This window comes from Centroberyx gerrardi, chromosome 1, assembly GCF_048128805.1.
Source record: "Centroberyx gerrardi isolate f3 chromosome 1, fCenGer3.hap1.cur.20231027, whole genome shotgun sequence".
Taxonomy (NCBI): Eukaryota; Metazoa; Chordata; class Actinopteri; order Beryciformes; family Berycidae; genus Centroberyx; species Centroberyx gerrardi.
In genome coordinates, this window is record NC_135997.1 from 3780997 (window position 1) to 3808915 (window position 27919).

The following is a 27919-nucleotide window of genomic DNA, read 5'->3' on the forward strand; positions in this document are numbered from 1 at the left end:
ATGAGCTGTTGTCCCTAAAACCCTGTGCATGTTAACAGTCGCTGTCACCCCACCATTGGCCTTGTTTAACAAGCAGTTATTTGTAGATATTTTGTTCAGGCTGTAATGTTTTATTTGAGCTTTTGTTTTAAGGACTGACAGTCAATGACACCTGAGTTTTACATGTTAAGGCTGTTAGAGGTTTATCTTCTGGATAAAAATCTACCTGTATTCTGATGAGGATGTAAGAAAAATACAAATGAGGGTAATATTAATTAAAACCAGCAAATTCTCATGAAAATCATTAAAAGCCGTAGTGGGGTGAGTGTGTCGCACAGCTAAAATGTCCCGGGTTTGATTCCCGTGTCTTTCTGTGTGGGGTTGCATGTTTTGGGTTTCCTCTATTCAGAGACATGCAGGCGGATTGGAGACTCTCAGTTGTCCATATGAATAATGTGCTGTTGTGTTAAATGAAATGCTGCCCTCTACTGGTTATAGAACAAAACACATTATATTTCTACTGGGACAGTGTAAATGGGGCAAAAAGAGATATTGCACGCGAGTAGAAGATTTTCAAAAATCTTGACCTGTAGAAATAGGGTAAAATATATTCAGATTATATAATTCGCCTTGTATCAATGATCATAGAGATTTAGAGGAAATGTTGCCTGTTTTTGTGGAAGAAATTATGATGATCTTCCTATGTTCTTCATTGAATTAGGCTATTGTATAAAGCACACCAACAGTTTTCAGTCTATATCAAAGATTTATTCATGCATGGATAGAAGGACAATACAAGCATGCAGTTCTGAATTTCTCTAACAAAGCTTATACACAAGGACACACACTTCCAACGCCTTATGATTACACTGCTGTTCCAGGAAAGGTACAATAGCCTAATCATTACTACTGTTTTTGTGCATTTCTTGTTAGAACTGCCTCGTAACTGTTATTGATTTCACTTGCAAGCCATATGAAGACACATGATGTATATGCTTATAGTTTTTCATCAAAATTACACTGCATGTGTTTAATAGATGGAGCATTGTTATGAAGGGTTTTCAGAAACTCTCTGCTGATTCAGGATTGCTTACAGCCACCATGGGCATCCGGTCAGAGATGAATAAACATTAGATGTCCTTTCAAATCTTTATTTGACTCCATTTACGTTGGGTTAGACTGGCATATAGTCTTGAGTGTGGTCTACAATGAGAAAAAGGAGCATACATTAATATCAATGAACTGCAATAATTTATAAACTACAAATAAATGTCCTATACCAAGCAGAGTTCCATTACAATACAATGTTCAGAGATGCAGTTATATAAACGTCCGCTAGAGGGCGTTTAATGATCACTAAAAAATACCAAAATAGGTCAATTTTACAGTGTCACTGGCGTCCAGTAAGGCTAAACAGATGAATTACATTCAGTTCCATCTAATACAATCTAAAGTAATCTGACATGTAACTTACTTGCCATTTCCACTTTAATGATTAAACTACAATAATAGATATAATATTCCAATATATATAGCACAACTATAACAGGGTTGACTTATGCACATGTTTTCTACTAGTATGAAAAGCACGACCGTTACGCTATTTTTTATCAACTACAATTATCACCCAATAAACATACCATGGACTATAACTAATATTTAAACATGAAATAAAGATAGGAAATAACTTCTTACTTTGTTCAAGTCACAAACACTCTGCATAAAACTGGTAATTAACCCAATGGCGCATGTGAAATAAGGTGCTTCCTCCCGAACTTGCTGCTATACTGAGTAGTCCTTAAACAAAACCTATTCTAATTGGCTAACATAATATTATGATGGACCAATCACAGAATGTCTTATTCTTAAACGAAATTACAAACACAAAGTTTCAGCTGGTCTTAAAGGGACAGACATTAATTCACTAGACCATTTTCAACAAGCATAGTAAAAAAAAAGTCCTAAAAGAAAAAAGAAAATAAGATATTTGCTTTAAAATGTTGTGAACTCAGTCTTAAATTGACCACGCTGGGATTATTACCTAGCTAGGATATGCTAAATATTAGCTGAGGCATGAAAACATCTTATCCTTTTTATTCTTAATTTTTACTGTCGGTGAAAGTTCTGTTTCCATGGTAACATTAAGAGTATTCTGCTGATTAATACACACATGGATTTTCTTTTTAGGATATGAAAATGATTAAACAGTTTATCGCCAATCTGACTCTCATGGTATTAGCATCCAGAAACTCTGTTCATGTAAACACACATTGTTTTGTATCAGTCCTTTCCTTGTCAGTCCAGCAGGGGGAGCTGCTCATATTTGAAATTGAAACGTTTCCTGAAACGCCTCATCCATGTCTAGATAATAGTACAATATATCTATTACATAATATCTACATACCTACCACATACATCCACCATACTACTCATGTATAGGCAAAAAATAAACTTTTCAACATACTGCTGCTGTACTTTAAGTGTAGAAACAGAAAGCAGAGCAGCAATATAAAACTACAGCCAACCTGCACACAGCCAGTACAATCCACCAATTACAATTTGCCATCTGGCAGACGCTTTTATCCAAAGCGACGTACACATGAGATTTTAATACAACACAAGCAAGGTTCTAGTCAGGAGAGAACAACGAGAGTAAGTGCCATAAAGCTAAGTTCTGGTCCAACAGGACATAGGTGCTACGAGGCAGTGCATAGAGGCAGATAAAGAGTTTTTTTTTTTTTTTTGGTTACACAGTCCATCAGGTGAGAAGATGTTCACTAAAGAGCTGGGTCTTTAGCCTTTTCTTAAAGATTGAGAGGGACTCTGCGGATCGAATGGAGTTCGGTAACTCGTTCCACCACTGAGGAACCACAGAAGAGAAGAGTCTGGCTAGAGACTTAGGGCCTTGTTGTGGTGGCAGCACCAGGCGCCGCTCCTTGGCAGAGCGTAGTGAGCGGGAGGGATCGTAGACCTGAATGAGGGAGTTCAGGTAGGTCAGAGCCATTTTGGTTGCTGCTTTGTAGGCGAGCATCAAGGACTTGAACTTGATGCGGGCAGCAACTGGGAGCCAGTGGAGGGATATGAACAGCAGAGTGACATGTGCTCTTTTGGGCTGGTTGAAGACCAGACGCGCCGCTGCATTCTGGATCATCTGCAGAGGTTTGAGCGTACATGCCGGGAGCCCTGCCAGTAAGGAGTTGCAGTAGTCAAGGCATGATATTACAAGCGCCTGTACTAGGAGTTGTGCTGCATGTTCAGACAGGTAGGGTCTGATCTTCCTGATGTTGTACAGGGCAAATCGGCATGACCGAGCAACAGAAGCCACATGCTCCTTAAAGGTTAGTTGGTCATCAATCATGACACCCAAGTTTCTGGCAGACTTTGCGGGAATGAGCTGAGCTGATTCGAGCTGGATACTGATCTGTTGTTGTACAGAGGGACTGGCTGGGATGACAAGGAGCTCAGTCTTTGACAGGTTAAGGTGAAGGTGGCGTTCCTTCATCCATGCAGAGATATCGGCGAGGCATGCCGATATCCGTGCCGAGACTGTGGGGTCGTCTGGCGGGAACGATAGGAGGAGCTGGGTATCGTCAGCATATGCACGGTATGAGAAGCCATGTGAGCGGATGACTGCACCAAGTGAGGTGGTGTATATTGAAAAGAGAAGGGGTCCAAGCACTGACCATTGAGGTACCCCTGTGGGTACCTCAAACCTGTCAATCGTCAATTACTGACTTATTTACTGACTAGTAAATAAGTTAATAGTCTCACTTTAAGATGTATGTGTGTGTGTGTGTGTGATCCTGTATAGAGTGAACTATAATTTCAGCAGCTGTCTTTGGTCAGCAGTGTGAGCGTTTCTCCTCACATGAAGTGACTCTCCCTCTGACACAGAGACACTGAGGAACCAAACCCAGAGCCAAACCCAAACGCAGGGTACAGGGGTTCAGTGAATGTGGAGTGGAAGGTGTGGATGTGGATCAGTGTGTCAGAGGAGACTCTGTAGAAGGACAGAATGCCAGCAGGCCAGTCCAGATACACTCCTACTCTGTTAGAGACAGAGGAGGAGGGCATACGTTTCTCTGTTGTTCTGTTATTGTGCCAGGCAGAGTAACTATTACCAAAGCAGACCAGGCTCCAGGACTTGTCATTCCTTCCAAGCCAGCTGTCAGCACCCCGTCCTCTCCTTCTGATTCCTCTGTATGTCACTCCTATATCAGCCAATCCTTTCCATTCGACCTCCCAGTAACAGCGCCCAGTCAGACTATTTGTACACAGCAGCTGTTTCCAGAAGTCAAATCTCTCCGGGTGATCAGGATTCGGCTGCTCCTCTCTCACTGCTGTCACCTTTCTGTTGTCCTCAGACAGAGAGAGGTTTCTGTTTGCTGTGTTTGGGTCCAGTGTGAGTTCACAGGCATCTGATGGGGAGAACAAGACACAAAACAGAAATGGTTTTTAATCTAATAGACGTGTTTATTGTTGATTTATTAACAGTTTGACAATTAATTTCTTAACAGTTTCACGATGGCACATTATGTCAGCCATCATCCTAATTCACAGTAGGATTTGAGTGAATGGATGTCACATAGTGCTGTGTAGATGGGCTTTCCATCTCACCAGAATGTGTGCTTCTTTGTTTTCATGAATAAAATTAAACACACACTTACACTTCTTCAGACCTGGTTTCAACCACCGCACTCCACCATGGTCCACACTTGAAGTGAGGGGAAAAACAAAGTCAGACCAGCATTGATAATAGAAACGTGCGTTAAAGAACAGTTCTCTGAGTGAAGAGACTATCTCTCCACCCAGTTACATATTCCATATGTGCGGGAAACTGACCCTTGGGGTCAGCTGACGTGGATAATTTCTTTGAGACAAACCACCTGTGAGTGCTGTGTGCCGCACACTATCATTGGTTAGAATTGTGATGGAACAGATCCTCGAGCAGCCTTGAGCTGGATAGATAGTCTCTTCACTCAGAGAACTAGATAATTTAAACATGAGCGTTAAGTAATGGAAGGTTACATATGTAACCATGGTTCTCTATCGTATCTGGACTATCTCTTCACCCAGTTACATATTCCATATGTGGGGAACTGACCCACAGGGTCAGATGATGTGGATAATTTCTTTAAGACAAACCACCTTTGAGACACACTGTGAGGGGATAGAGCAGCCAAAGCCCATTATTTCCTATGGCTTGCGCCACGCATCAACAGCCCCCTCACCCTGCTTGCCTTAACCCGTACCCTTGTCACACCTAGCTGCTTGGCCCTCACGTCACCAGAGCCCCAGATTGGCCCTTGTGTCTGTGATGGGGCAAGTGCCTGACCCCACGATAGGTCAGCCCTCTAAATTGACAGAGCTTGCCGCCCCGCTCCACCTCCTCTGGTTCAGGGGCAGCCTCCCCTTGCCTCTTCTGTTGTTTTAGCACACATGTCACCTGCTCTTGTGGAAACAGGTGCTCTTATACTGTGCGCAGCCACCTCACTGGTGGTTTGTCTTAAAGAAATTATCCATGTCACAGGCCATCTTTACTTCCTTGACTTGATGCGTTTCCTGTTGAAACAGGATGTTGGGGCAGAACATAATGCAGTGAGGGATCATTCCAAAGTCTAAACCAATGGAATATGAGTCAAGGAGAGAAAGGCAATTTTATTTGATAGGAGGGGTAGAGGGGTGAGATTGTTCAAACATCTGATGGTTTTATTGGTTAGACATATATATTCATGCCTACTAGTGCAACATGAGGTCACCCTGGAACATGCCTGGAACAATCTTCCAGAAAATCTGAGGTCTGCCTTCACTTTAGAATCTTTTAAATCAGGCCTTAAAACTTTTCTGTTCGCCAGGGCTTTTTAAGAAATTTAGGGCAACACTCATCTGCACTGGAATATTTATTTATTTTTATCTTTTATATTTTCTTTTAAATGTGATTTTAATGCATTTTTCACTTTTCTAATCGTCTTTTTATCTATGTCTTTATTTTTATTTAATTTATGCAAAGCACTTTGAATTGCCGTTGTGTATGAAATGTGCTATATAAATAAACTTGCCTTGCCTTGCCTTACCATGAAAGATACTCTGTTTTCCAGGAAGTAAAAGTAATGGGAGGTCATTTCATGGGGACATTAAACAATATGGCACAGCTTCACAGTATGCCTGAGAAAATGCTTGTCAACTCTAACCCTTCTATAAGACATTGCCTCTTCCTGGCAGCAAGCCTCTCCATACCTGAGAGAGTCCAGTCTCCAGTGTGGATCCACCAGTCCAGCAGAGAACAGCTTCACTCCTGAGTCTCCTGGGTGATTGTAGCTCAGGTCCAGCTCTCTCAGATGGGAGGGGTTGGAGCTCAGAGCTGAGGCCAGAGAAGCACAGCCTTCCTCTGTGACCAGACAGCCTGACAACCTACACACACACACACACACACACACACACACACAATAAACAAACAGCTACATATTGTTGCATTTTCTCCCAATGATGTGTATAGTTTGTAGTGCTGGGTGATGAAAAGATATCTATAATTTTCTCAGTAAAATTTTCCCCAATTTTTAAGTAAAACCAGCTTGATAACTTTCAATAATGAGCATAGCAGAGTTCCTCTCTTAAAGGTCCCATATTTTACACTTTCCCGGGTTTTATTTTATGTCTTGAGGTCCATTCAAAGCTGTGTGTGTGGTGTCATGTACCAAAAACACTCTCAATCAATTTTTACACCTTCATTTTCCAGCAGCTCTCTGAGCCTTACCAAGAACAGGCTGTTTTTGTTGCTGTGTCTTTATGGCTCATTAATATTAACGACCTCTCTGTTCTGATTGGCTAACCGTTTCAAGAGTGAAACATGAGACACCGCGGCCCGGCAGCTACAGGTAGGGAAAACTCTCTGGTAAATAAACAACGGCACGTACTGCTGTGACGCCACAAAGTCTGGTTATTTTCCTAGTTTTTGCCATCATGACGATTGATTGTGTTCAAAATTTCTTCACTGTAGAGCTTGACATAGCTTCAGTTAGCCGGAAGCGCTGCTGTCCAATACACACACACAGCAAACACACTCTCCAGCAGTTGAACCCGAAAAGCTATTAAAACACATCCTTTCAACAGAATAACACTCACACTGCAGTTAAACATGTCTTCAAATAGTTGCTACTGAATAATTATCATGACATTTCAGTTATAATAGTCCATTTGATACTTTTTTAGCATTGCTCATACATTTGCATACTTACTTTGCTGGCTGCGTTCAGGTCATATCGGAAGAAGCGGAAGAACGGGCTTTCGTTATTCTTATTTAAAGATGGTTTAAGTGTCGAAAAATAAGACTGAAAAACAATTTTATTCCAGCTTGTCTGTTTTTTGTTTTTCTATAAACATATATATATTTCTATTTCTGTGACCAACTTTGTATTTTGTGGTGGCTGAGCCTCTGTATGGAAACACTGCATCTCACAGCCAAAGACGCCCTTGTGGACTGCCTGACTGCCTGACCTGAATATGCCTTGTGATGCCCTCTGCTGCGCCGTGGGAAAAAGAGATCCTAGCTCTTAGTATAAACTCCTTGTTTAAAAAGAGTTACATTTAGATTTTCGCATTAGTACACTGCTCTGAAATTAGTAATGATAATGCCAAAACTGTAATTGTCTCCAATATTAACAGTTGACCCAAGGATCGGGTTTGTGTGTTCATTTAGTTCTCAACTCAATTTGTGACAAAATCTTACAAGTCCTTTATGTTGGGTTTCAACAACAGAGGCAGTATGGAGAGGAAATAATGAAAAATAATCACAGAAAGTAGTTCAGAGGGGATAGAAAGTAATGAAAAATGTTAGTATCCCGGCTGGTTTCAAAATCATATAAGCAGGAAAATTCTACAGAGGTTATGTATTTTAGCTGACATTGTGCATGTAAACCAGAATTTAAATTGCCGTCTGTTGAACAGGTTGAGGAATACTAACCTGAGAGTTTCCAGTCTACAGTGTGGACTCTCCAGTCCAGCAGAGAGCACCTTCACTCCTGAATCCTGCAGGTCGTTGTTACTCAGGTCCAGCTTTCTCAGACTAGAGGACTTGGAGCTGAGGACTGACGAAAACTTCTTACAGCATTTCTCTGTGATCTTGTTTTGATTTAAACTGAAAAATAGAAAAAATAATAATAAGGTATTTAGCTTTCCAGAATAACTCTCAGTGAGCAGGAAGGAGTTCAGTTTCTTACTCCAGTACACTGGGCAGGGAACATTTGATGTTTCAAATATCAAACATGTGATGCTCTAACCCTGATCACCCTTTCGGAAAAGAAGAGGAATACAACATAATACATTTGTATCATGCAGTGTTTATACCACACAAAATGTTTTTGTGTCAAAGCAGAATCTTTATATGACCACAAATAAAACAAACACAAATACATCAAAAAACACAAAAGCATCATAATCTGATTTTACCGGAGTGTTTCCAGTCTGCAGTCTGGATTCCCCAGTCCAGCAGAGAGCAGCTTCACTCCTGAATCCTGTAGGTCGTTGTTACTCAGGTCCAGCTCTCTCAGACTAGAGGACTTGGAGCTGAGAACTGAGGCCAGAGCTTCACAGCTTCTCTCTGACAGCTTACAGACACTCAGCCTCAATGGAAAAAGATATGGAAATGTCTTACTCTTATGTTTAATGTCATTATACTGTCTGTGTTTTTTTGGCACTGGTTTCATATTATTACTATTACTACTAATTAACTGTCTTTATATAGCCCTTAACTAAAAGCAGAGTTTACAGTGTGCTTTGCATGGTGCTGCAGCTCATTGAGTTGTGTAGCACTAACAATGCCAGGGATAGTGGTTTGATTCCCACTGGGGTCACCCATGCAAAAAATGTATTCACACATAGTACTGTAAGTTGATTTGATAATTATATCCAACAAATGGCATATGCTATGTTATGGTGTACAAAAAGCCACAAAGAAGAATAGTAAAATATATGAAGTGGATATGAAAATAAGCGTTTTTAAATAATAATATAACATGAGAAACAAGATCAAGATTAAGAGGGGATAAAGACAAAAACATTACACAAAAGCAAAAGTGTGTTTTATGAAGTGTTTTAAAAGATGATAGTGAATTTGTTAGCTGAAGTCCCTCAGGAAGACATTCCACAGTCTAGGGGCCCTAATGGCAAAAGTGTAATCACCTTTAGTCTTTAGTCGAGACGGAGGGACCCGAAGATCTCAGCTTGATCTTGGGCTCATAGGGAACTAAAAGGTCCGCAATGTAATTCGGGGCCAAAACTAGCCATGCTTTAAATGTCTTCAGTGAAATTTTAATATGAATTCTGGTAACCAGTGGAGAGATGTTAAAATTGGGGATATGATGATCTTACCTTACCACTGGTCAAAAGCCTAGCTGCTCTATCCTGAACAAGTGGAGATGTGACAGTGAATTATCACCGAGACAGGAATAGAGAATTGTGCAGTAATCTAAATGACAAGATATCAAAGCATGGATGACCTTCTCTCAATCATTGAGGTTCATTGCTGTGTTTATGAAGCTGGATTTGGATAAAACTCTGAAACCCTGATGTAAAACTTGCAGGGTCACCCTTTGCAGATTCAGGAATAATAACCTGAGAGAGACTGTTTTGAGAGCATGGACCTAGTTTGGAGAAATGTGTCAAATCAACTGAGAAAAAACGGTAAACTGATCTAACCTGAGAGTTTCCAGTCTACAGTGTGGACTCCCCAGTCCAGCAGAGAGCAGCTTCACTCCTGAATCCTGCAGGTCGTTGTTGCTCAGGTCCAGCTCTCTCAGACTAGAGGACTTGGAGCTGAGGACTGAGGCCAGAGCTTCACAGCTTCTCTCTGACAGCGTACAGCCACTCAGCCTGAAGAAGCATTAGTGATAAAAAAACAAAAAAACAACCTTTTTCTCTCCTGTAAATGATCATGTCATATATTTAATTGATCCAGTTATCTATCCACTTACACAGATTTATTGGAGGCTTTGACCACAGGCAGCAGCCTCAGAAGACCCTCCTCTGAAGCAGAGTATTTCTTCAGGTCAAACACGTCCAGCTCTTCTTCTGATGACAGTAAGATGAAGACCAGAGCCGCCCACTGAGCAGGGGAGAGTTTGTCTGTGGAGAGACTTCCTGATCTCAGGTACTGTTGGATCTCCTCCACTAGAGAATGGTCATTCAGCTCATTCAGACAGTGGAACAGATTGATGCTTCTCTCTGGAGACGGATTCTCCCTGATCTTCTCCTTGATGTACCGGACGGTTTCCTGATTGGTCTGTGAGCTACTTCCTGTCTGTTTCAGCAGGCCGCGCAGGAGAGTCTGATTGGTCTCCAGTGAAAGGCCCAGGAGGAAGCGGAGGAACAAGTCCAGGTGTCCATTTGGACTCTTTAAGGCCTTGTTCACAGCACTGTGGTAGAGGTGGGTCAGTTTAGATTTCTCTCCTAATACCATGGACAGTGAGGGGATGTTGGTTTTTTCTCTCAGTGGATTGACACTGGTGTTGATGAATGACAGAAAGACATAAACAGCAGCCAGAAACTCCTGAATGCTCAGATGGACAAAGCAGAACATCTTGTCCTGGTTCAGCCCACGCTCCTCTTTAAAGATCTGTGTGAACACTCCTGAGTACACTGAGGCTGCTCTGATATCAATGCCACACTCTGTCAGGTCGGTTTCATAGAAGATCAGGTTGCCTTTCTCCAGCTGCTTAAAAGCCAGTTTCCCCAGAGAGAGAATCATCTTTCTGGTCTCTGTATTCCAGAGAGGATCTGCCTCAGCTCTCCCATGATACTTGACATTGCCTTGTATGGACTGAACCACCAGGAAGTGGATGTACATCTCAGTCAGGGTCTTGGGCAGGTCTTCTCTCTCATCTGTTCTCAACACATGCTCCAGAACTGTGGCAGTGATCCAGCAGAAGACTGGGATGTGGCACATGATGTGGAGGCTTCGTGAAGTCTTGATGTGTGAGATGATTCTGCTGGCCAGCTCCTCATCTCTGAATCTCTTCCTGAAGTACTCTTCCTTCTGTGGGTCAGTGAAGCCTCTCACCTCTGTCACCATGTCAACGCACTCAGGAGGGATCTGATTGGCTGCTGCAGGTCGTGTGGTGATCCAGAGACGAGCAGAGGGAAGCAGTTTCCCCTTGATGAGGTTTGTCAGCAGCACGTCCACTGAGGTTGACTCTGTCACATCAGTCCAGATCTTGTTGTTCTGGAAGTCTAGAGGAAGTCGACACTCATCCAGACCGTCAAAGATGAACACAACCTGGAACTTGTCAAACCTGCAGATTCCTGCTTCTTTGGTCTCAATAAAGAAGTGATGAAGAAGTTCCACCAAGCTGTACTTTTTCCCTTTCAGCAAATTCAGCTCTCGGAAAGTGAATGGAAATGTGAACTGTATATCCTGGTTGGCTTTGTCTTCTGCCCAGTCCAGAGTGAACTTCTGTGTTAAGACTGTTTTCCCAATGCCAGCCACTCCCTTTGTCATCAATGTTCTGATTGGTTTATCTCTTCCAGGTAAGGGTTTAAAGATATCTTCACATTTGATTGGTGTTTCTGGTCTTGCTGGTTTCCTGGATGCAGTTTCAATCTGTCTGACCTCATGTTCATCATTGACCTCTCCACTCCCTCCCTCTGTGATGTAGATCTCTGTGTAGATCTGATTCAGAAGTGTTGGGTTTCCTGCTTTAGCAATCCCTTCAAACAAACACTGAAACTTCTCCTTCAGGTCAGATTTGTGTTTACGTTGGCACACTGCTGCAAGAGTTTCTGAGTAAACAAACAACAAATAACATCAATAAGTGGATGTTTTGGTAAACATGAGACACGTGAACATTTCCTGGTAAATGTATATAAATCCCCACTCCATGGCATCTATTCTGCTCATCACTGGCAAGTGGACAAACAGGTCCCGACTGCTTTATGTGCACCACTGTGTTCAGTGCATTACACTCACACCAGATTATCCACAGAGATTGTGCTCATCTACCTTTTAATCTGGAACTGAATAGATGTTGTTTGGCAAATGTTTAGATTTACAACAGACTTTGGAAATGTAAGCATCTCCCATTTTCTGACCATTTCCCAATGTTCATCATGTTAAACCTGTTAAAAGCCTCTTACTGCTCTGCAGAGAGTCAGCCAGCTCCTCCTGCTTCATTCTCCTCAGGAAGTGCAGTGTGATGTTCAGAAAAGCCTCTCTGCTGCTCCTCCTCTGCTCTTCCTCCTCACCATCCATCACCTCCTCATCCTCCCTCTGCCTCTCAAAGCATTCTGGGCAATCTGGACTCAAAACCCTCTGAAACCTCATCAGCTCATTCTTCACAAAAGTGACAATGTTCTCCTCAAGCAGCTGCAACAAAATAATATATGAATTAAACTTTCTTATTAAAATCGTGGAACACAACATCAAAATCATCTTGCATTGATTGGAAGCCCACTGGTTTAAAGAGTGTAGCAAAAGGTGATGTACATTTACGTACCATAAATATAGAGTCCAGGTCTGTTTGATGCTCCTGGGCAGACTGACCACTGGGAACCTCTGACCTCTCCTGGTACGCTCTGTGGAGAAATCAACAGAGTGTGAAGAGCCAGACCCAACAACAAACCCATCTGTGTTTATCATCAGTTTTAATTTTTTACCTTTTATCAACAGAGTGGTGTCCATCTTTAAAATTAAAAAGGCCATCCTTTGACCAGTCACTCTTCATGGACACACAGCTGGGTGCAGGGGAGTCTGGTCTCTCCTGCTGAATCCTGCTAGAAACACAGGATGCACAAAACAGGGGTGATGGTAGAAAAAGGTTAGAGGCAGGATTCTGACCAGCAGATAGACAGTTCTTGACTTAGAGTGTGGGGAGAGTAAATGAGTAACACTCTTTCTTCCCTCCACAACTACCTCCAAAATGCTTTTATAAGAAACTTAAGACCCAAATTGCTCCGGTGGAGTTTTTAGTGGTTAACAGTAGAAGTCTGCAGTTGTACTGGGCAGCTACAGTTATGGACACTTAAGAGTAGAAGTGGGCCCTCTGCCACACACCCAGGCTACCAGTAACAGCCTAGATACACCGGTATTTTGCCAGATGCTTAGCTCTTACTCCTAGCAGACCAGCAATCCTAAAGGCTCTGACAGTCATAGACATGTCGAAGGCTGCCAAAAATCAAAACCATGAGCCCAAGTCCACATACACGTGAGGCTGATGGTTGATATGTTTTTTGGAAAAGGCCTGATCCATATATAGCTCAGAAATGCAGGCTATTTCCAGAATCAGGCTTTTTTTTTTTAACTTTTTTATATCAGGGGTGTTGGGTACATTAAAAAACACATCATATGGAATATCAAACCACCTCGACACCGCATGAGAGTGTCTTTACATTGTTACAGAACCTCTCTGACATTTGCAGCAATCAAGTCAACAATACGGACACACACACACACACACACACACACACACACGCACACACAGGTAGTTAAAAGTGTTGTGTTCTGTCATGATGGATCCTGGTAGGAACTCCATTGTAAATGCTGCTCTGATTGTTGGATGGGAGGTTTTAAAAAGGAAATTAAATCAACAGAGTGTGAAGAGCCAGACCACACAACAAACCCATCTGTGTTTACCATCAGTTCTATTTTTTTTTTTACCTTTTATCAACAGAGTGGTGTCCATCTTTAAAATTAGTAAGACCATCCTTTGACCAATCACTCTTCATGGACACACAGCTGGGTGCAGGGGAGTCTGGTCTCTCCTGCTGAATCCTGCTAGAAACACAGCATGCACAAAACAGGGGTGATGGTAGAAAAAGGTTAGAGGCAGGATTCTGACCAGCAGATAGACAGTTCCTGACTTGGAGTAAGTAAGTAAGTAAAGTTTATTTATATAGCACCTTTCACAGAACGAAGTCACAAAGTGCTTCACAGGAGTAAAATAGTTAAAATAAGACCATCAAATAGTAAGAAACAATAAAACATAAAAACAAAGGACATAAAAAACACACAGAAATACAGACACAAGAGGCTAGACAAAGGCCAGTCTGAACAGATGAGTCTTCAGCTGCTTTTTAAAAGTGTCAACAGAGACCGCAGATCTTAAGTCCAGTGGAAGAGCGTTCCATAGTTTAGGTGCTACAATTTCAAAGGCTCGATCACCTTTTGTTTTGAGTCTGGAGCGAGGGACGACCAGTAAGCCCTGGTCAGAAGACCTAAGTGACCTGCTGGTAATGAGTGTGGGGAGAGTAAATGAGTCACACTCTTCCCTCCCTCCACAACTACCTCCAAAATGCTTTTATAAGAAACTTAAGCCCCAAATTGCTCCGGTGGAGTTTTTAGTGGTTAACAGTAGAAGACTGCAGTTGTACTGGGCAGCTCCCAGCGGCTAACAGTAAAAGACTGGTTGTACTGGGAAGCTCCCAGATGTGAATATATTACTGTGTGTATGTGAACAAGACTGGTGCTGAAAAAAAACATGCACCAAACCTTCTCTCCCTAAAGTAATATTTAAATGAATACAGTAACATTTTAATGGTAGTACCAACTTACTTCTTTTCAGAAGAATGGTGTTCTTTACTAAGCTCATGCCTTGACCGGTCAGTCATGGACACACATCTGGGCTGAGGAGAGTCTGGTCTCTCCTGCTGGACCCTGGTAGACAGAGAAGAACACCAAGATGGGAAATTAACTTAGTTAATTTAGTCAACCAGCCACAGTAGCAGGTGGATACCCAGACACTACCAGGTAAGTCTCAACACGAAAAGTATTAGCATACCAAAATAATAATCATAATAATAATCATAATAATAAAGTTACCCTCTTCCCACTGAATGATTTCTCCTCTCTCCTCACACTATTTGCTTTCTAAAAAAAAAATCCCCCCATCTCTCGCCTTAACTCTTCATTCTAGGGTAACAGAAATATTGTTGAATATGCTGAAGTAGTGTTTTAGCGGAATATGCTGTTAAGTAGTAGTATAGGAGTAGGAGTGGTTGTAGTAGTATTAGTAGTGCTTTCGCAGACAATACCTTTAATGTATAAGTAGTAGTAGTAATGTTTAAGTGGAACGTGCCTTTAAATGTTTACAAAGCAATAGTAGGAGTAGAAGTGTTTTAGGGAATAAACCTTTAACAGTATGTGTTGTTGTAGTAGAACTAGTGGGCAGTAGAAACAGTGTTAGAATACAGTGAAAGTATATGAAGTGTATTAGAAGCATGTATTTCATCGCTCCTGCTGATGGTTATGACCTGAAGGAAAGGTGTGTGACAGCAGCAGACAGTCAAGCTGGTGTGAAGGTGTTTTGAAACTTGGCTTCAAACAGCTGTAAGCCTAATTTACCAGGGGACGCTGAGAAGCAAGGTAGGAAACAATAGGCTTATATAAACACTAGCAGCCCAGCTTCAACCATAGTGATTGATTTGATTAAAATCTACAATAACAGGACGTAAAGATGATCAGATAACCTATCAATACAATGTTAATAAATAGAGGTCTTGACCTGAATAACCATGAATAAACAGCCTATATAAAATAACTTCAGTATCAAAGCCCAAACCAATGTCTGTGGCAGAGAAATCAGGACGTAGTTTTTATTATGCGTCGACATCAAATGATAAAATTTAACCACGTACGTCTTCTTCAGTGAACTAAAGAGCAGCCTTCCTTTACTGATTAAAACAGGCTTAAAAGCGTTACAACTAATTTACATGTTCAGGACTTGTTAATGTTAACACCCAAACACGGATGTGCTCACAAACTGTCACAAAGGGTTTTCATGTTTACAACCGAAACAGCGGGTTTCCCGACGTACCTTCACCCTTCTCATCGCAAATAGAGGATTAATGTCTGTCAGTTAAATCAATCAACAGTTACCATTAATAGGGTTAAGAATGATACACTATAAACTGTAATGTAACGTGTTTGAATACAATACCTTTTCATGTTGGAAATAATCTGCACCACGCCGATAAGTGAAAGTGAAAGTGTTCTGGCGAGAGAGAGACAGAGAGAGAGAGAGAGAGAGAGAGAGAGAGAGAGAGAGAGAGAGAGAGAGAGAGAGAGAGAGAGAGAGAGAGAGAGAGAGAGAGAGAGAAACTAAAAGAAAAGAAAAGAAGAAACTAAAAACCAAAGTAGATTAGAATGTTATCTGGCCCTAAAAAGAGATTATGAATTGGCAGAATATCTCTCTACTGTCAGAGATAGGAAGCAGAGACAGATCCTCACCAGGTACAGGCTCAGTGACCACAAATTGGCAATCGAAAAAGGACGACACAAAAAATCGTGGCAACCAAAAGAAAACAGAATATGTGGTCACTGTTGGACAGGTGAGGCTGAGACAGAGATGCACTTCCTCCTACAATGTAAAACATTCGATGAAATAAGGAACATTTACTTTAACGAGTTCAACTCTGTAATTTCAGATTTCAAAGAGCTTAATGACCTCTCAAAATTAAAAATACTCCTAGGAGAAGGAGACAGGGCATATCTTGCTGCCCAATATGTATCAACATGCCACAACCTGAGGGACAGTGAGTGACCTAGACACACACACACACACACACACACACACACACACAGTATGATGTGATCTGTTGAAATGTAATTGGGGAGATGGTCACTGAATGAATAACTCTGTTCCTATACGATCCATAACATTACTGTTAACTGGGGATTCATTTCAATATGGCTGCTGTCCCCCTTCATCCTTCCCTAAACATAAACCCCTCATCAGCACTCACACACAAATACATGTATAGGATATACTGTATATATATAATTAATATGTATCAATCTTAATGTTGTGTTAATATTATTTTGTTTCATTGATTCTTGATGCTTTGGCAATATTGTTGTTGTGACATTCATGCCAATAAAGCAAATTTGAATTTGAATTTGAATTTGAGAGAGAGGAGGGAGGGAGATAGAGAGAGAGGGGGGGGAGGGAGGGAGAGATAGAGAGAGAGAGGGGGGGGTGGGAGGGAGAGAGAGAGAGAGAGATAATTTGATAAAGTCATAAAGTCAAACAGGTTTATCGTGTCAAATCCCATGACCAGGGTTTTGGGTGAAGGGTGAGTTAATGCAACTCATTACTATTTGTTGTTTTCTCCTTTTTTCTCTTCATTTTTCTCTGTTTTCATTTTCCATACTTGTCTAATGTTTTACTTATTTTATTGAGGTACTTTTATGTCATTGTCTCTTTGTGTTTTAAGTAAAGCAGTTTGTAAACATTGTTTTTAGAAAAGTGCCATACAAATAAAGTTATTACTATTGTTATTATGGTTGATGTTAAGGTTATTACTACTTGTACTACGGTTAGCGCTGCTGCTAGCCTACTATGACTAGGCCTATTACTACTAGTATTAGGCTACTACTACTACCACTACTATAACAACTACTACTGGTACTGCTGTACTACTAGTAGTAGTATTAGTGCTACCACCACTACTACTATTACCACCACCACCTCTACTACTACTACAGCAACAACTGCTTCTACTCCTACTACTGCTGTTTATACCAGTTTCCTGAAACTGCCCTTACCTACATACATACAAGCTGCATACATTTATCATAGTAGTCATGCACAGACAAAAAATGTATTTTTTTTAACATACTGCTCCTTTACTTTCAGAAGCAAATGTGCAACAATACAAAAGTACATTAAAACAGGCAGCCTGAGCACATGCTGTAGCCAGTATAAACCACTAGAGGGCGACCTCATTTCACACAAAAACCTCATCCTCAACAGATGGTTATAGTCGCCTCACAGCAAAAATGTCCCAGGTTCGATTCCCGTGTCTTTCTGAATGGAGTTTGCATGTTCTCAGACATGCGGGTGGATAGAGACTCACTTGTCCATAGGTATGAATAATGTGCTGTTCTGATAAATCAAATGCTGCCCACTACTGGTTATAGAAGAAAACACCCATTATATTTCTGCTGGGACAGTGTAAATAGGGCAAAAAGAGATATTTCACTTGAGCAGAAAATTTTCTTTTTTAGCACGCAAAGTACATGAACGGGCAAAGACATACTGGACACTCTGGGGACCCGTAGTCAGCACGATTCACTTTCAGGTTGAAAAGCTAGTCTAAAAATCCTACACTTGACCTCTACAATGGGGCAAAAAAGATTCAGATATTAATTCATCTTGTATCATTGATCATAGATTTTAAGAGGAAATGTTGTCTCTGTTCCATGATCAATACTGAGCTGGATCGCTGGTGACAGAGGATCCCAAGGCAGCTGATGTTGGAGGCAGACTGCTGCTGAACTGATATGGAGGTGTGTTTGCTGAACAGCGAAAGTATTCTACGAAAGTGAAGCATCACATCAAACACAGTGGTTTAGAAGAACAACAAACCCAGTAGTACTCAGTAGATGAAAATAAAAGTTCTCCATTCTTCTCAAGTTAAAGTATTACAGTAAAGTATCGGCATTAAATGCACTGTAAGTAAAAGTACACTGTAAGTGTCATAATAATGCAAGCTTACCATTTTCAGTGCATTAACCTCTGATTCATTTTAGGTTCAGCTAAAATGATCATTGGTCCTGCTGTGACCAACTGGACACATTATCTTGCTTAAAAATAGAAATGCATAGTCACGTAACTTAATACTTAGTAACTTGATTCTGTCTAGTTAAATATCTCATTCATTTCATTTTCAAAATAAAATGTCCATGTACATGTGTGATGTTAAAACCATTGTTGAGGAAGAAATGGAAAAGTACCTATACTAAGCAACATTCCTATATGCTCACATAATATGTAACCTTTGACCCATATTTACACCTTAAGTGCCTAAAACTCATGGATACTGAATCTGCTTCACCATTATAAGATTAAACTCTGAAAATAACATCTTGTGTGTTCCTCACAGAACTGTGAGCTTGGAAGTGGCCTTAATTTTCCCCTAACTAATCACTAGTAACTGATGTAGCCGGCCACTCTGACGTTATTTTCAGTGACACTGATGCTGGGCGTATTTACTAACTTCTTTTTTGACAATAATATTGTCTTTGCAAAGACAATATGTTGGTTAAGGGGTGATTTCAACAAATCTATTCTGACGAAATGCCAATAAAAAACTGCTGCACGAACGATTAAAACTTGAGTCCCACCCGCAAAGGCGCTGATTGGCTCGATTGTTTCTGAGCGAGAACAAGCCGTTGACAGACCAACACCGGACTCTCTCTGGAACCAGGCTACAGTGTGAGTATTTCTCCACGACTCTCCCTCCTCTGACACAGAGACACTGAGGAACCAAACATCTCAAACCCAAACCCAAACGCAGGGTAGAGAGGCTCAGTGAATGCGGAGTGGAAGGTGTGGAGGTGGATCAGTGTGTCAGAGGAGACTCTGTAGAAGGACAGAGTGCCAGCAGGCCAGTCCAGATACACTCCTACTCTGTCAGAGTCAGAGGAGGGGGGGGTGCGTATGTCTGTTATTTTGTTATTGTGACAGGCAGAGTAACTATTATCAGAGCAGTACAGACACCAGGCTTTGTCATTCTTTCCAACACAGCAATCATAACGCGCTCCTCTCCTCCTGATTCCTCTGTATGTCACTCCTATATCAACCTCTCCTTTCCACTCGACCTCCCAGTAACAACGTCCGGTCAAACCATTTCTACACAGCAGCTGTTCCCAGTAGTCAAATCTCTCCGGGTGATCAGGATATGGCTGCTTCTCTTTCACTGCTGTCACCTTTCTGTTGTCCTCAGACAGAGAGAGGTTTCTGTGTGCTGTGTTTGGGTCCAGTGTGACTTCACAGGCATCTGATGGGGAGAACAAGACACAATGCAGCAGGAGTTGGGTTTTTTTTGTCTCATAAACCTATTCTGTTGGTTTATTGATTTACTGACCGACAATTTCTTAACAGTTTCATGTGGCACGTTATGTCAGTCATCATCTTCATTCACAGTAGGATGTGGATGAATGGATGTCACATCTCAACTGTTGAACGTGTGCTGATTTGTTGTCATAAATAAAACAGAGCACACACTTACACTTCCTCAGACCTGATTTCAACCACTGCACTCCACCATGGTCCACACTGTGGGTGAGGGGATAAACAATGTCAGACCAGTATATTCTCTTTGATAATGGAAACATGAGCATTAAATAACCTTCCTTATGAATGATTTCTTCCACTCATATCCACCATTAAACATTAGACAATATGACACAACTACACAGTTGACTAAGAAAACTGTTGCCAACTCTAACCCCTCTATAACACATTGCCTCTTCCTGGAAGCAAGCCTCTCCATACCTGAGAGTGTCCAGTCTCCAGTGTGGATCCTCCAGTCCAGCAGAGAGCAGCTTCACTCCTGAGTCTCCTGGATGATTGTAGCTCAGGTCCAGCTCTCTCAGATGGGAGGGGTTGGAGCTCAGAGCTGAGGCCAGAGAAGCACAGCCTTCCTCTGTGACCAGACAGCCTGACAACCTACACACACACACACACACACACACACACACACACATATTGTTGAGATTTCACCTAATGATGCATAGTCTGTTATTCTTGAGGATTGTTTTTGCAATCTTTCATCTCTTTTGTACACTGGGATTTTCTGAAAATGAGATCCTAGCCACATCCTTGTCAGTGTTTATATTGGATTTGACACAAAGGTTTATGTTTTAATTTGGTCAAATTAAAAGTACTCAAATTAGAGTACTCAACTCAATTTGTGACAAAATCTTACAAGTCCTTTATTTTACGTTTCAACAACAGAGACAGCAAGGACAGGAGATAATAAAATATTCTAATGGAAAGTAGTTCACTGAAGTTAGAAAGTAGTGGTAAATGTTGTTATCCTGGTGTCAGGTGATGTCAGGTGTCTTCACCTATATTCATGTGGAACCAGGATTTAAATGGTCATGTGTTGAACAGTATCAGTAATACTGACCTGAGAGTGTCCAGTCTACAATGTGGACTCCCCAGTCCAGCAGAGAGCAGCTTCACTCCTGAATCCTGCAGGTTGTTATTACTCAGGTCCAGCTCTCTCAGACTAGAGGACTTGGAGCTGAGGACTGAGGCCAGAGCTTCACAGCTTCTCTCTGACAGCGTACAGCCACTCAGCCTGAAGAAGCATTAGTGTTAAAAAAAAGTTTTTTTTTCACTCCTGTATAAATGATCATGTCATATATTTAATTGATCCAGTTATCTATCCACTTACACAGATTTATTGGAGGCTTTGACCACAGGCAGCAGCCTCAGAAGACCCTCCTCTGAAGCAGAGTATTTCTTCAGGTCAAACACGTCCAGCTCTTTTTCTGATGACAGTAAGATGAAGACCAGAGCCGACCACTGAGCAGGGGAGAGTTCGTCTGTGGAGAGACTTCCTGATCTCAGGTACTGTTGGATCTCCTCAACTAGAGAATGGTCATTCAGCTCATTCAGATAGTGGAACAGATTGATGCTTCTCTCTGGAGACGGATTCTCCCTGATCTTCTCCTTGATGTACTGGACTGTTTCCTGATTGGTCTGTGAGCTACTTCCTGTCTGTTTCAGCAGGCCGCGCAGGAGAGTCTGATTGGTCTCCAGTGAAAGGCCCAGGAGGAAGCGGAGGAACAAGTTCAGGTGTCCATTTGGACTCTGTAAGCCCTTGTCCACAGCACTCTGGTAGAGGTGTGCTAGCTTAGATTTGTCTCTTAATAGTGTAGACCACCAGGATGTTGATTGAGTTTCTGACAGTAGATTGACACCAGTGTTGATGAATGACAGAAAGACATAAACAGCAGCCAGAAACTCCTGAATGCTCAGATGGACAAAGCAGAACATCTTGTCCTGGTACAGCCCACGCTCCTCTTTAAAGATCTGTGTGAACACTCCTGAGTACACTGAGGCTGCTCTGATATCAATGCCACACTCTGTCAGGTCGGCTTCATAGAAGATCAGGTTGCCTTTCTCCAGCTGGTCAAAAGCCAGTTTTCCCAGAGAGAGAATCATCTTCCTGCTCTCTGTATTCCACACTGGATCTGTCACAGTTCTCCCATGATACTTGACATTACCCTGTTTGAACTGAACCACCAGGAAGTGGATGTACATCTCAGTCAGGGTCTTGGGCATCTCTCCTCTCTCATCTGTTCTCAACACATGCTCCAGAACTGTAGCAGTGATCCAACAGAAGACTGGGATGTGGCACATGATGTGGAGGCTTCGTGAAGTCTTGATGTGTGAGATGATTCTGCTGGCCAGCTCCTCATCTCTGAACCTCTTCCTGAAGTACTCTTCCTTCTGTGGGTCAGTGAAGCCTCTCATCTCTGTTACCATGTCAACACACTCAGGAGGGATCTGATTGGCTGCTGCAGGTCGTGTGGTTATCCAGAGACGAGCAGAGGGAAGCAGTTTCCCCTTGATGAGGTTTGTCAGCAGCACGTCCACTGAGGTTGACTCTGTCACATCAGTCCAGATCTCGTTGTTCTGGAAGTCTAGAGGAAGTCGACACTCATCCAGACCGTCAAAGATGAACACAACCTGGAACTTGTCAAACCTGCAGATTCCTGCTTCTTTGGTCTCAATAAAGAAGTGATGAAGAAGTTCCACCAAGCTGTACTTTTTCCCTTTCAGCAGATTCAGCTCTCGGAAAGTGAATGGAAATGTGAACTGTATATCCTGGTTGGCTTTGTCTTCAGCCCAGTCCAGAGTGAACTTCTGTGTTAAGACTGTTTTCCCAATGCCAGCCACTCCCTTTGTCATCAATGTTCTGATTGGTTTATCTCTTCCAGGTAAGGGTTTAAAGATGTCTTCATATTTAATTGGCATTTCTGGTCTCTCTGGTTTCCTGGATGCAGTTTCAATCTGTCTGACCTCATGTTCATCATTGACCTCTCCACTCCCTCCCTCTGTGATGTAATGCTCTGTGTAGATCTGATTCAGAAGTGTTGGGTTTCCTGCTTTAGCAATCCCTTCAAACAAACACTGAAACTTCTCCTTCAGGTCAGATTTGAGTTTACATTGGCATACTGCTGCAAGAGTTTCTGAGTAAACAAACAACAAATAACATCAATAAGTGGATGTTTTTGTAAACAATAAACGTATATAAATCCCCACTCCATGGCATCTATTCTGCTCATCATGATTTTTTATGTGCACCACTATGTTCAGTGTATTACACTCACATTACAAATTAATTATTTTACCAGATTATCCACAGAGATTGTGCTCATCTACCTTTTAATCTGGAACTGAATAGATGTTGTTTGGCAAATGTTTAGATTTACAACAGACTTTGGAAATGTAAGCATCTCCCATTTTCTGACCATTTCCCAATGTTCATCATGTTAAACCTGTTAAAAGCCTCTTACTGCTCTGCAGAGAGTCAGCCAGCTCCTCCTGCTTCATTCTCCTCAGGAAGTGCAGTGTGATGTTCAGAAAAGCCTCTCTGCTGCTCCTCCTCTGCTCTTCCTCCTCACCATCCATCACCTCCTCATCCTCCTTCTGCCTCTCTAAGCATTCTGGGTAATCTGGACTCAAAACCCTCTGGAACCTCTTCAGCTCGTTCTTCACAAAAGTGACAATGTTCTCCTCAAGCAGCTGCAACAGAACAATATATGAATAAAACTTTCTTACTAAACTCCTACTAAACATCAAAACCATCTTGCATAAAGTCTGTTTGTCTAAAGAGTGCAGCATGGAGACTGGATTGTTTTGCATTTCAGTTGCTGGTGAAGTAAAATGTGGTGTTGTACATTTACACACCATAAATATGGAGTTCAGGTCTGTTTGATGCTCCTGGGCAGACTGACCACCGGGAACCTCTGACCTCTCTTGGTGGACTCTGTGGAGAAAACAAAACACGACATATTAGACCAAATTATATCTATGTCTATGTTACACACGCACGCGCGCACACAAGCACGCACGCACACACATTTTAAATACTTGATTTGAATTCAACCAGGCTACCAGTAAAAGCCCAGATAGAGGGTTATCTTGCCAGCTACTTAGCTCTTGCTCCTGGCAGACCTGTAATCCTCAAGCCTCTGACAGCTACCTTATTGACATATCCAAGGCTGCCAAAAATCAAAACCATGAGCCTACATGAGAACCCAAGTCCATATACACGTGAGGCTAATGGCTGATACTTAAAGAGATTTTCAGAAATGGCCTGGTCCATATATAGGTAAAAAATACAGGGTATTTCCAGAATCAGGCCTTTGTTCACAAAAAACATTGGAAAACACATAGAATATTAAACCAACTCGCCATCACACAAGAGTGTCTATATATTGTTACTGCACTTAGACCATAGTCTCTGACATTTGCAGCAATTAAGACCACAATACAGTCATATGGTCACACACACATACACAGGCACACACAGGTAGTTAAAAGTGTTGTGTTCTGTCATGATGGATCCTGCTAGACAGGAACTCCACTGTAAATGTTGCTCTGATTGTTGGATATGGTGTTTTGAGACAGGAAACTAAATCAACAGAGTATGGAGAGTCAGACCAAACAACAAACCCATCTGTGTTTATTATCAGTTTTAAATTCTTACCTTTTATCAATAGAGTGGTGTCCACGTTTGAAGTCAATGGGCAGCACCATAGACCAGTCACTCTTCATGGACAAACAGCTGGGTACAGGGGAGTCTGGTCTCTCCTGCTGGATCCTGCTAGAAACATGGATGCACAAAACAGGAGTGATGGTAGAAATCAGGTCAGAGAGGCAGGCTTTTGGCCAGCAGGTCTACAGTTCCTGAAGTGTTGTGGTGTGTCATGATGGATCCTGGTGGACAGGAACTCCACTGTAAATGCTGTTCTGATTGTTGGATGTGAAGTTTTAAAAGAGGAAAACTAAATCATTAGAGTATGAAGAGCCAGACCAATTCTATATCTCATGACTGGCAGTCAGATAACAACAAACCCATCTGTATTTATCATCAGTTTTAAATTCTTACCTTTTATCAATAGAGTGGTGACCATGTTTGAAGTCAATGGGCAGCACCATAGACCAGTCACTCTTCATGGACAAACAGCTGGGTACAGGGGAGTCTGGTCTCTCCTGCTGGATCCTGCTATAAACACAGGATGGACAACACAGGGGTGATGGTAGAAAAAGGCAAGATTGTCAGTTCTTGACTTGAAGTGTGGGGAGAGTAAATGAGTAACACTCTTCCCTCCCTCCATAACTACCCCCAAAGTGCCCTGATTCAAGAAACTTAAGCCGCAAAATGCTCTGGTGGAGTTCTTAGCGGCTAACAGTAAAAAACTGGTTGTACTGAGCAGCTCAAAGGCATACATAGCCTATATTACTGTATGTAAGTGAGGAAGAGTGATGCTGAGCCCTTCTCTGGAAAAGTAACAGTTAAAACATAAATACAGTAACATTTTAATGGTCGTAACAACCTACTTCTTTTCAGAAGAATGGTGTTCTTTACTAAGCTCATGCCTTGCCCAGTCACTCTCCATGGACACACAGCTGGGTTGAGGAGAGTCTGGTCTCTCCTGCTGGACCCTGGTAGACAGAGAAGAAAAACACCAAGATGGGAAATTAACTTAGTTAATTTAGTCAACCAGCCACAGTAGCAGGTGGATACCCAGAAACTACCAGGTAGGTTTCAACATGAAATGTATTAGCACACCATGATAATAATAACAATAATAATATTAATAATAATAAAGTTACCCTCTTCTCACTGAATGATTTCTCCACTCTCATGCTATTTACTTTCTAAAAAAATAAATAAAAAAAATGCCCCCATCTCTCACCTTAACCTTACTCTACTCACTCTTAAATGATCATTCTGGGGTAACAGGAATATTGTTGAATACGTTGAAGTAGTGTTTTAGTGGAATATGATGTTAAGAGTATGAATAGTAGTAGTAGTAGTAGTAGTAGTAGTAATAGTGCTTTTGCATACAATACATTTAAATACATTAGTAGGAGTAGGAGAATTAGTGTTAAAGTGGAATGTGCCTTCAAAAGTTTATAAAGCAGTAGTAGGAGTAGAAGTGTTTTAGTAGAATAAATCTTTAACAGTATGTGTTGTAGCAGAAGTAGTCGGTAGTAGAATCACTGTTAGAAGTATATGAAGTGTATTCAGCAGCATGTATTTCATCGCTCCTGCTGATGACCTGGCTCTGGTTATGACCTGAAGTAAAGGTGTGTGACAGCAGCAGACAGTCAACATGGTGTGAAGGTGCTGTTGATTGTGTTGTTTAAAACTTGGCTTCAAACAGCTGTAAGCCTAATTTACCACTAGGGGGCGCTGAGAAGCAAGGTAGGAAACCGTAGGCCTATATGTAATATACACAATAGCAACCATAACTCCAACCATAGTGATTGATTTTATTGAAATATCAAGTAATTGGATGGAAAGACGACCAGATAACCAATCAATATCATTTTGATAAATAGAGGTCTTGGCCTGTATGAACATGAACAAACAGCCTATATAAAATAACGTCAATATCAAAGTCCAGTGTCCATATAGCATTCCGGTCTAAAGTCCGTGGCAGAGTCGGGTAGTTTATTATGCCTCTATCAAATGGTGAAATTTAACCACCTTCAGTGAACTGAAGAGCCGCGAATTCCTGCCTCGATTAAACATTAACGTTAACACTCAAACAACAACACAACCTGTTTTCATGTGAAACAGCGAGTTTCCTTCTAATCACAAACAATTATTCTGTACGACTGTATTAGCTACAGTTAAGTCAGTACAATACCTTTTCATGTTGAAATCTGCGTCACGCCGATAAGTGAAAGTGAAAGTGGTCTGGTTCGACAGAGAGAGAGAGAGAGAGAGAGAGAGAGAGAGAGAGAGAGAGAGAGAGAGAGAGAGAGAGAGAGATCAGCCATACATATTTGTGGACATTTACAAATAGGCTGTATTTGAATCCAAAAATAGGAATTAGCCCATTCAAAAGTTTAAGAATTGTAAACACAGTTAGCTCTGCAAAAAGGAACTGCCATATTTGCGATTTGTTTTATAGTTGTTGTTTTTTTCAAATGTTGGATTACAGATACAAATCGTGTGGCATTTGTTTGTACATTATGCTATATTAGTAAAAAATATGTTCATATGTATTTACAAATTTTGCTGCATGTTTATTGTTTATTGGGGTATACGCATTTTCTAATGGTACAGATACAAGTCGCTCTGCATTTATTTGTGCAATGTGTTTCAGTCATATGACACTTGACAAACTATAATGGCATCATGAAATCATTGTCACATTGATGAAAATGTCTACACTTGGGTTTAAATCAAGGCTGTGACTACACATTTCTGTCCCACAAAGTCAAACAGCGGTAAGGTTTATTGTGTGTTTTAAAAGTCAAATGCCATGACCAAGGTTTAGCTTTCAAATCAACAAAAATGATACCTGTAAATGCAATTAAATTAAATATAGTCCACTTTTGTACCTACATTGTTGGTTTTTTTTTTTTGTTTGTTTCATTACTCATGCAGTTACTGCTATTTTGTTTAGTTGTCTCCAAGGAGGTTTCCATACCAGCCATTTCCTTGTTAATCCAGAAGGGGGAGCTACTGTTTTTTTGTTGTTGTTGATGTTTGTTTTTGACAAGGAATGCTTCCAGGACCTGCTCTCACCAGTTTACAGTCGCACAATACTATCTACCCTACCACATACATTTACCATCCTACTCATGTATAGGCAGAAAAATACATTTTTCAACGTACTACAAATTTACTTTCAGAGTAGAAACAGAAAGCAGAGCAGTAACATGAAACTACAGAAAGCCGGCCAACCTGACCACATGCTGTAGCCAGTAGATCCACCAGAGGGCGACCTCACTCCACACAAAAACCTCATTTTAATCAGATCCCATTATCCCAAATGTGACCTCAACCCATAGACTGTAAAGCCTCAACCCTGCATGTTAACACCACTGTCATCCCTCTACTGACCTACAGAGTTTTTTCAGTCTGAAATTTATTGTTTAGGCTTTTGATCCCAAGACTTTTATGAGTT

The 27919-nt window shown here is 41.4% G+C and overlaps 2 protein-coding genes across 7 annotated transcripts; both read right to left on the reverse strand.

Annotated features, from left to right (window-relative positions):
• Positions 1-1116: 1116 nt before the first annotated feature.
• Positions 1117-15940, reverse strand: LOC139915749 (protein NLRC3-like). Of its 6 annotated transcripts, none has more exons than XM_078287221.1 (13): positions 15903-15940; positions 14519-14620; positions 13625-13738; positions 12625-12741; positions 12465-12543; positions 12106-12334; positions 9948-11751; positions 9673-9846; positions 8425-8598; positions 7940-8113; positions 6217-6390; positions 4647-4693; positions 1117-4397 (listed from the first exon to the last, which is right to left on the reverse strand). In XM_078287221.1, the coding sequence occupies exons 1-13, from the start codon at positions 15908-15910 to the stop codon at positions 3844-3846; spliced, it is 3750 nt and encodes a 1249-aa protein (XP_078143347.1). In that variant the 5' UTR covers positions 15911-15940; the 3' UTR covers positions 1117-3843. The 6 variants fall into 6 exon arrangements, with proteins under 6 accessions (XP_078143347.1, XP_078143374.1, XP_071760551.2 ...); XM_078287248.1 differs by having other exon boundaries at positions 12625-12738; positions 13625-13741; XM_071904450.2 differs by having other exon boundaries at positions 13625-13741.
• Positions 15941-17556: 1616 nt separating this feature from the next.
• LOC144541944 (protein NLRC3-like) lies at positions 17557-24588 on the reverse strand. The gene is made up of 8 exons (XM_078287324.1): positions 24478-24588; positions 23676-23754; positions 23282-23510; positions 21151-22954; positions 20881-21054; positions 20244-20417; positions 19978-20024; positions 17557-19746 (listed from the first exon to the last, which is right to left on the reverse strand). The coding sequence occupies exons 1-8, from the start codon at positions 24543-24545 to the stop codon at positions 19175-19177; spliced, it is 3147 nt and encodes a 1048-aa protein (XP_078143450.1). The 5' UTR covers positions 24546-24588; the 3' UTR covers positions 17557-19174.
• Positions 24589-27919: the final 3331 nt, after the last annotated feature.

Bases quoted from the DNA above. Each gene is read 5' to 3' on its own strand.
- LOC139915749 (XM_071904450.2), bottom strand. The intron at 12,544-12,624 runs GTAAAAAATTAA...ATTTCTCCACAG, and splicing joins CACCACTCTGTTGATAAAAG to AGCGTACCAGGAGAGGTCAG. The intron at 8,599-9,672 runs GTTAGATCAGTT...TTTTCCATTGAG, and splicing joins TGTAGACTGGAAACTCTCAG to GCTGAGTGTCTGTAAGCTGT.
- LOC144541944 (XM_078287324.1), bottom strand. From the start codon at position 24,545: ATGAAGAGTGACTGGTCTATGGTGCTGCCCATTGACTTCAAACGTGGA. The intron at 20,025-20,243 runs GTATGGAGAGGC...CCTCACCCACAG, and splicing joins TGGAGACTGGACACTCTCAG to TGTGGACCATGGTGGAGTGC. The intron at 19,747-19,977 runs GTAAGTGTGTGC...TCTCCCCATCAG, and splicing joins GAAATCAGGTCTGAGGAAGT to ATGCCTGTGAAGTCACACTG.